The sequence below is a fragment of the Mycteria americana genome, chromosome 6 (assembly GCF_035582795.1).
Source record: "Mycteria americana isolate JAX WOST 10 ecotype Jacksonville Zoo and Gardens chromosome 6, USCA_MyAme_1.0, whole genome shotgun sequence".
NCBI classification, from domain to species: Eukaryota; Metazoa; Chordata; class Aves; order Ciconiiformes; family Ciconiidae; genus Mycteria; species Mycteria americana.
Window position 1 is genome coordinate 52,630,600 of NC_134370.1, and position 8,055 is coordinate 52,638,654.

The 8,055-nt window shown below is 46.1% G+C and overlaps 1 protein-coding gene across 1 annotated transcript; it reads right to left on the reverse strand.

The window, feature by feature from the left end:
* Nucleotides 1–6,051: 6,051 nt before the first annotated feature.
* Nucleotides 6,052–7,410, reverse strand: GCNT3 (glucosaminyl (N-acetyl) transferase 3, mucin type). Its single transcript, XM_075504188.1, has one exon. It carries the CDS (start codon nt 7,408–7,410, stop codon nt 6,103–6,105), a length of 1,308 nt encoding a protein of 435 aa, XP_075360303.1. The 3' UTR covers nt 6,052–6,102.
* Nucleotides 7,411–8,055: the final 645 nt, after the last annotated feature.

Below are 8,055 nucleotides of genomic sequence, written 5' to 3' on the forward strand. Positions count from 1 at the left end.
TGAAATAATGAAACTGAGTCTCATAAGAGTGCACTATATTCTCAACAAATGTTAGTGCTGCTTGTTTTAATGTTTTTCTAATTGTTTTTTGTATTTATGTGGAATACATTTAATTGGATATCTGGCCAACAGGATTTCAGTGAAAAAGTTGAGCTATGAGTTTTGAGATATCAAATGGATAACTTTGTCCTTTTTAGACTTACACATTTGACTAAGTAACTCCAATCAAGAAATCCTTAAAATAGTTTCTTCACTAGAAGTATGAATATAATATACCGACAGCTCATTTGTCTGAGTTAACAGCAGGGACTCTTCCAGTGTGATCACAGGAATGCTTGCTGCCTCAGCAGTGTCAAATTCATTAATTTTTGTCAGTAGGCTACTTACAGACCACTAGAACCTGGAACCGGACAGGAGAAAAGTCAGGGGGTAACTGTTTTCAGATCAGTCTACATCTTTAGGTGGAGCATAATTTAGGTGTTGAAACCTTTCTGTGCACGTCAGTGGCCCTGTCAGTTACATTAATAAAGCTTCAGTATCTCTTCTAATACCTTTCCAGACTGATATGCTACGGTTCTCTAAATCCTACCTTTGGACATCAAAGGATATGGGGTTTGGTGAACTTCTGCTTCCCTCACTTCAAGTGAGAAAGGAGTTCACAAACTTGCTTGCTAGACTGTTGCAAATATTATGTTTACCATTAATTTTTTTGTCTTGTATCTGTGCTAAATGACCTTTGCTGCAAACTGCAGACTGGTAAGTAACCATTTTTGAAACCAGAAGAACAGACTGTTCCTCTCATTTGAACAGCATAAGCAGTATCTGTTGAGGACATTATCGTAAAGGATGCAAATATATATCCCTACCGTGGTGTTCTCTTTTTCTACATCAGACTCAATCTTCTAGGTTTAAACATTTTTTTGTTCTCCAATAATCATGTGGTAAACTAAATTTCAGTCCTTACAAGTATAAAAGTTTGCTGTTCCTATCTCCAACTCTTTGCAGTCTCTTCCTGTCTCAGCACAGAAACTCCTCAATCTGCAGTTCTCTGTAGCCTTTGGACTGCCTCCTAATGCAAATAATTATATATCTGATTTTGTTCCAATTAAGTGTGCATTAGCATATGTACTATGGCATTTTTCCATTAAAACCAAATTTAATAGGGAGGCACAATTGTACTGATGACATGAGGTTACTGTGTGGAATGGATTTATGTTTACATTTCATTGATACTCCTCTATCAGACTTCGCTTGTGTTTCAACAATTGTGTACTACTACTTTAGCAGTCCCAGGCTTAGTGCTACCTCAGCTGATAATTGAAAGGAAAAGAAATACTTAACTGAAAAAGAAAGTAATGTAATGAATATATATATTAAGAAAAATTACAAATGAAAGGAGAAATAATTTTGTTGACAAAGATGTCTGCTACTTAGTAATCAGTGAAATTCAAATCAATGTAAGCAGGAACCAGAAATGAGTATGTTCATAGTTCAGGACAACTTTACTGACTTGTTTAAAAAAAGAAATAATAGTCCCATTGAAGCTCTAAACTTGGTCTTTTGGAAGGAGAAGGTGATGGGATACTCCCTGTGCTGATGCATAACTAATACTTTGAATGGTAGGCCTTACGTATCTGGTGGTTCCTATTTGGTGTGAAAACTGAGATTTGAATATTGCCTTGCCTTGCAAGGAAGCATTTGAAAAGGAGATGGACATTCTGAAATGAATTTAAATACTCTGTACCCACGTCTTACTGGACTGAAAAAATGTGCAAATGCTTAAGTGATGCTGATGTTCTTAATTAGCTTGTTGTTTAGCCTGAGTTGAATGGCAAAAAGTGACATAGATGAAAAATATATTAAATGTTACGGATGCTTCTGAACTGTTCTAAGATTTTTCCTTTTGCTAATAATAATGTAGTCCTAAAGGCAACGCACAACAGACTTTAAAGATTTCTGGAGCAACTGGAATGTTTGGGGACAGGAAGCAATCTGTTCCTGAGCACAGTGATAATGAAGGGACTGTGTGCTGAGGAGTCTGTGTGAAAGGCTAGAAAGCATACACAAATGGGGAGTAAGGGAATGTTTTAGCTGAAATAGCAAAAAAATGAGTAGGAATAAGTGGGCAGTCATAACATATGCTTCCGTAATCTAGGCATTCCTTTCCCCTCTCAAGCCGGAAGTCTGAGAAGGCCTTTCATACAAAACAACAGGAAGAGAGAAGTTACCAAACAAAAATAAAAACTGAAGGAAAGAAAGGCAAACACATAATCTGAACCTTTTGATTGCTGCTGCCTGGCTAATTATTAGTTGTATTAGAGGCTTTATTTCACATCTGGTTAATGTTTTAATATCACTGTTGAAAATTTTCTGGTAACATAGGCTAGCTCTGTTTGGTTATGGCAAATACCTCAAGCTGTTGTTCTGCAAACCACTTGTTTTCCACTCTCATGTCAGAATCCTTCTTGTTTTCTGTGTACACTGTGTTTCATTTACAAAATAAATATTTTGTTGTAAGTTCGACTACTTATTGTTCCTAAAATTAGCTTACATATGCATTTCCCATTTCCTTCGTGACAGTGCAGTGTTAGGCAATGCAGGTATCTGATATTTTTGCATCTGTGGGATGTTTCTAGGACATGGGATTCAAATACAGACTACTGAGTTTTCCTGGGTACACAAAGAATACTTGAAATTTTGTGATCAATGCTATTCTTTGCTCTTGTGGTCTGTTGTCCTTGAGAGCCAAAGAGCAATCTGTGCATATGCAACAGAGAAGCATTTGGCAGCCTTGTTCCTTGCACAGTTATGTTACAGTGCAGAAGCTCCAGGTACCACTGCTTCAGTGTTTATTTGTTCAGTGTTATTTGTACTGTTGAAAACTGGAGAAGTTAGTGTTGTTTTTGTGTATGTGAAGAAACAACATGAATAAAGGTTGCTTTATGGTTTCTAAAGCTTCTAAAGTTAAACCTCACACAGGTCTGGTGTTCCAACCTTATCTGGCTTTTTTCTGTATTTTGTTTAGAAATACTCTCCATTCCTACCTTACCTCTAGTTTCTCTCTCTTTTTTTTTTTTTTTGTTTTGTTGTTGTTTCTAAACTATCCTTTTTTCTTAAACTCCCCATTCGGCATAAGGTATTTACCCTGTTAATTCTGCCAAATCTTTAGAAAACGGCTCTTGAGGCATACTGAGGTGTAAATAATTCTTGGGAATAACCTTTCTGATGTCACGAATTGCTCCAGTGATGCCTCAGGGAGTATCTGCCTATGGGATGAAGACGGCCGCCTGCTCACTGCAGAAGAGAAGCTTGCCTATGCTTCTGGAGGAATTAATTCCTGCAAACCTCACAGCTGTCAACACAAGCTCTGACACTAACTTGGCAGCACACATTCTTTTTGGCTCTGACCGTGTTTCTGGGATGGTGTTTGTCCAGGCATGGACAAACCATGGCCTGTCCAGGACAGTAGTTACCATGGAACAGATTTGAAGTGGCAATTTTTTTTTCCCCTCCCTGATGTAAATACATGTCTTTGTCTCTCCATCTGTAACACTTTTTGTCAGGGCAGTGTCTCTCAATAATAGATGAAATGCTGTTATTTAAATAGTGTGTACAAGCTTCATATTTCTGAGAGAAGAAAACAGTTGAAGAAGTTAAACATATTTACAGAGTGAAGGGAATAAAAATTACTGTTAACAGATCTGTAAGTAACCTGTAAGTATGTATCTTTCTTTACAGGTACATTTGCAAAATAATAGAGGTCCCTCTTTCAACAATCTCTCACTATTTCAGGCTGGGCTTCCTTCCACCCGCCAAACACCTTTTCACTTTTTGTAGGTGCTCAGAAGGTTCTTTGAGGGAGAAATTACTTAGATCTTACAGACATCCATTTCATGGATGGGTTTGGTTTTTATGTGATTCCCTAGACTAGAGAAGTATGGGGTTTGTTTTCTCTCCATGAATATGCACCTTTTTTCTCCATTTTCCAAGGGAAAAAGACAACATCTTGCCATAGTCAGAAGCCCACTGACACTGCTCTGCCTGATTTAGTCCAGAAACATGAACGTATCCCAGTCTCCCAATGAACCACTGGCAGTAGTTTACCATTTGGGGATAATACATATTAATTTAAAGTAAATGAAAGAGCTCCAACAAGCAAAATCAGATTAGGCAGCAGTGGTTAGATGCAGTCTTCTATGTTGGAAGACTTGAGTTCTTACCCTGAGTCAGCAGAGAATTTTTGTTTGTTCTAAAAGAATGTACTAGGCATGGAGATACTTGCTATTTAATGTTGAATTTGCTGCTGAAACCATTTTAAAATTTTTTATGTTACTACCAGGTTAGTGTAAAGCTTTAATCTCTGTTGTAGCAGATGTCTGTTTACATAAATTGGAAAGAGTTTGCCACTGGGACCCACAATCCTATTACTTTATTTAGTCTTTTTGAATAAACAAATGCCCAATGATACGTTGGGTATTTCTGTTAGAGAGCTTTTCTTGCCAGTAGTTGGGGTTTTTGCCTATAATGTTTGCTATGAAGTCACCATGGCATTTTAAAGATCAGCATTTTACAACCAAGTTAATTTTAAAATGTCTAACAAAATTGCAGTGACACACCTTTTCAAGTCAGTTATTTCATCTTCTCATCCTATTTAAATCAATGTTTTAAAGATCTGTGTGACTGCAGTCATAACTTAACTTCTTCTAAATGTAGCCTGGTGCTATGGAATTGCTTCAGATGTTCTTTGTATAATGCTAATTCTCCACTGGAGACCTCAAATTTATAAACGTGAGTGTTTACTGATAAGAAAAAAACTACTTGAAGATTTTTTTTGGTAGTACAAAGACAACTGAATTAATCCCTGAGCATTATAGGTAGTGAAAAGCTGTTGGATCCATGGAAAGTGGCTGGCTTTAATGCGACAAGGTGGGAAAAATACATGTGGGTGAAATACAAAAGTTCACAAATCTTTCTTTCAGCTTCTAGAAACTCAAGAAAACAACGTGTTGGATGACTGTTTTGTTCATCTGAAAGGCCAGATACACTTCTGGATATGGCAATTATATTACTGAGAGCACTCCTCACAAAAATCTCTTTTCTGGGGGGAGGCAAAGAGAGAGGAAGATGTTAGAAAAATGTAGGTTTGCACACCATTAACTACATAAGCATCCCTCTCCTTGTGTTACAGATGGAGAAGTGGGGTGCAGAGGGGTTAATTGGTTTAATGGCTCTGCCTAGGACCACAAACAGTTCTCCTCAGAGGACTACAGGATACAGAATACCAAAGAGTCATCTATTTTAGTATATTGGATTTTATTGAAGGAATTTTTTTTATGGCTAATGGCTATTGACAGAAATTAAACTTTAAAGTGATGCAAAAGCAGCAGCCAGATGTTAAGCTGAGCAGTGTACCAGGTGCTAGGAGCAGGTGGCCTGCCAGGTGCTTTGTAGAAAAGCAAATTAATTATAGTTTCAGCTCTGCTTGTACCAGAACGCGGAGTCACTGTGGCCTATAACCTGGCCCTGCCCATCTACAACAGGAAGCCCTGGGGTCACTTTTGCCAACAGACTATAGAAGGAGAATGGAAAAATACGCTACCCCCGCTTCTTTAAGACGGTCTGTTACAAAGCTGCCTGGCGTGCCGGCCGGGAGACCGCGCCCCGCACGCTGTCTCTGAGGAGAAGCCCGCGGCTCGGGTCGCAGTGGAGGGGAGGAGGCAGGACGGGAGGGGGGCTCGGCCCTCCCGCCCTTCAACACCGGCCATTCCCTCCGCCAAGCCCCGCCGAGGGGCCGCGTCCGTACCCCTCCCCGGGGCGCCCTCCAGCGGGCCGCGTGGCCGTTCCGACCGTTAGTTACCTCGCGCGCCGGGCGACTCCGCGCGCGCGCGCCCCTGCCCTGCCGCGCGCCCCCGTCTCCCCGGGGCGTCCCGCCCCCGGGGCGTCCCGCCCGCGGGAAGATCCCTCCGGCAGCGCGGGTAATGCGGAGAGCCCGTCCCACCTCACGACACGGGTCTCCAGTCCCTCCCGCTGTCCCCGAGGCGCCGCCGGCAGGACTCGCCTACGGAAGGAGGCAGGTGCTGGCGAGGGTCTGCGGGCTTCCCCTCAGAGTCCCCTGCCGTAGAGGGCCCTGTAGCGCAGGTGCTCCTCAAGACACTGGATGGCGGCGTCGTCCACCAGGGGGTCGAACTTGTTGGCCAAGAGGTGGTGCTGCTGGAGCAGCCAGGGCACGTCGCCCGCCCCGTAGATGCAGACAGCGCGCTGGTGCTGGCCGGTACAGGGCGGGTAGGGCGCGCCCTTGCTGGTGTCGCCCTCCAGGTACTGCCACTTGACCAGGCGGGGCAGGGCGTTCATGTCCGAGAGCTGGAACTTGTCATTCTGGGGCATGGCGCCCGGCACGCCAGGCATGCGGTTGAGGGTGGCCCAGACGTGCTCGTCAGGGCTGTAGGTGTCCTTGGCCCACTCGAGGAACTTCTGCACAGTGGGGTTCTCGAAGATGTGCTGCACGAAGGCCCGGGTGACCACAATGTACGCGTTGCCCGTGAACATGGGGGAGTTGTGGGGTGGCGGCAGTTTCTGTTTGGCTGTCCGGAAGATGGAATTCCCCACTTCGTGGTGGTACTGCCAGCGCTCCTGCTTGAGGGCCGAGGGTTTCTCTGACTCCATGCTGTTCCGCCCCTGCAGCATCTTCAGGGCACGGACGATCTCAGCATTGGTCTTGATGGGGAAATCGGTGCCACAGGTGTTGAGGATGTAGCGCCATGGCACGGGGCTCTGCAACAGGTCCTGCATGCAGTTGAGGTCGGCCTGCAGCCGGGACCAGGAGGCATAGACCACCTTTTCCAGGCGGCTAGCCACAAAGACATTGGGGAAGCAGGCTACGATGGCCCGCACGGCCTCCTGGAAGGTGGCCGGGGACTTGCCGTCAACGTGGACGCAGTAGACGTTCTGGGGGGTGTAGAGGGACCGCAGGAGCCGCTCGAACATCTCGATTTTGTCGTGGATGACCATGGAGTAGGCGATGGGGAACTCCGCCTCCTCCTGGCTCAGCGGGAACTCAATGAACCTCCGGGCCTCCTTGAAGCTGCCGCAGTCCTTCGTCATGTTCAGGTACTCGCCGGGCATCAGGGCCGCCCTTTTGTTCGCAACCTCCAGGTTGCTGAGCTGGGCCTCCTGGATGGCTCTCTCGTCCCCGCGGACGACCCCCGAGCAGTTGATCCTCCGGCCGGGGGAGAGCTCCAGCGCCCGGTAGAGGCGCTCGCGGCAGCGGGGGCCGGCGGCGGCGGCCGCGTGGGCGTCGGGGCAGGGCCGGGTGGCGGCGCGCAGCGCCGCGGCGGCGGCCAGCAGCAGGGAGCCCAGCAGCGCGGCGCAGCGCCGCGGCCCCGGGGGGGGCTTCTTGCGGCACAGCCGCATGCCCCCGCGGCGGTGGGCACGGCCGGCTCCCTCGCGCGCCGCTGCGCCACGTGCGGCCCGCCCTTCCCGCCGCTCGGGGGCGAGGCGCTGCCCGACCCCCCCGTCCGCGGCTGCCTTGCCTCGATGGGTCTGGTCTTGCCTGCGACGTGGGCTTTCTTCAGGGCGCTGGAGCCGGTGCTGCGCAAAGAGTAACCTGGCTGCCTGCTTCCTGGGCGGGGGTGAAATAGTGGCAGGGCAATCTCAGCGTAACCGCAGGTGAATAACAGGTGAATAAAAGGAAGTCTCCTCCCTCCCCGTGGCGCAGCTGCATTTGGTTTTATCAACGCTGGAGGTGGTTGTATATCTTGCATGTCTGTTTAAAAGAAGGTATTTTATCTTACCCCGTCCAGTGCGTAACGCAAGGAAAATTCCTCTAGAATACAACCCCGTGTAACGTGCTTTCAAAAAAGACTTTGCTAGATGGCTTTGGGATCTAACCTGCTTTTCCAGTGATCGTTCCAACTTACAGGTCAAGGGAGTGACAGCAATAGTGCTGTAGTCTAGAAGCCCAGCTGCAGCAAGCTTTCTGCTGGCCTGGAGCATTTTGAGCTTTAGTGAAGGATTATTGCAAAAGATGTTGGATAACTGGGCAAAGTGGAATCTCTG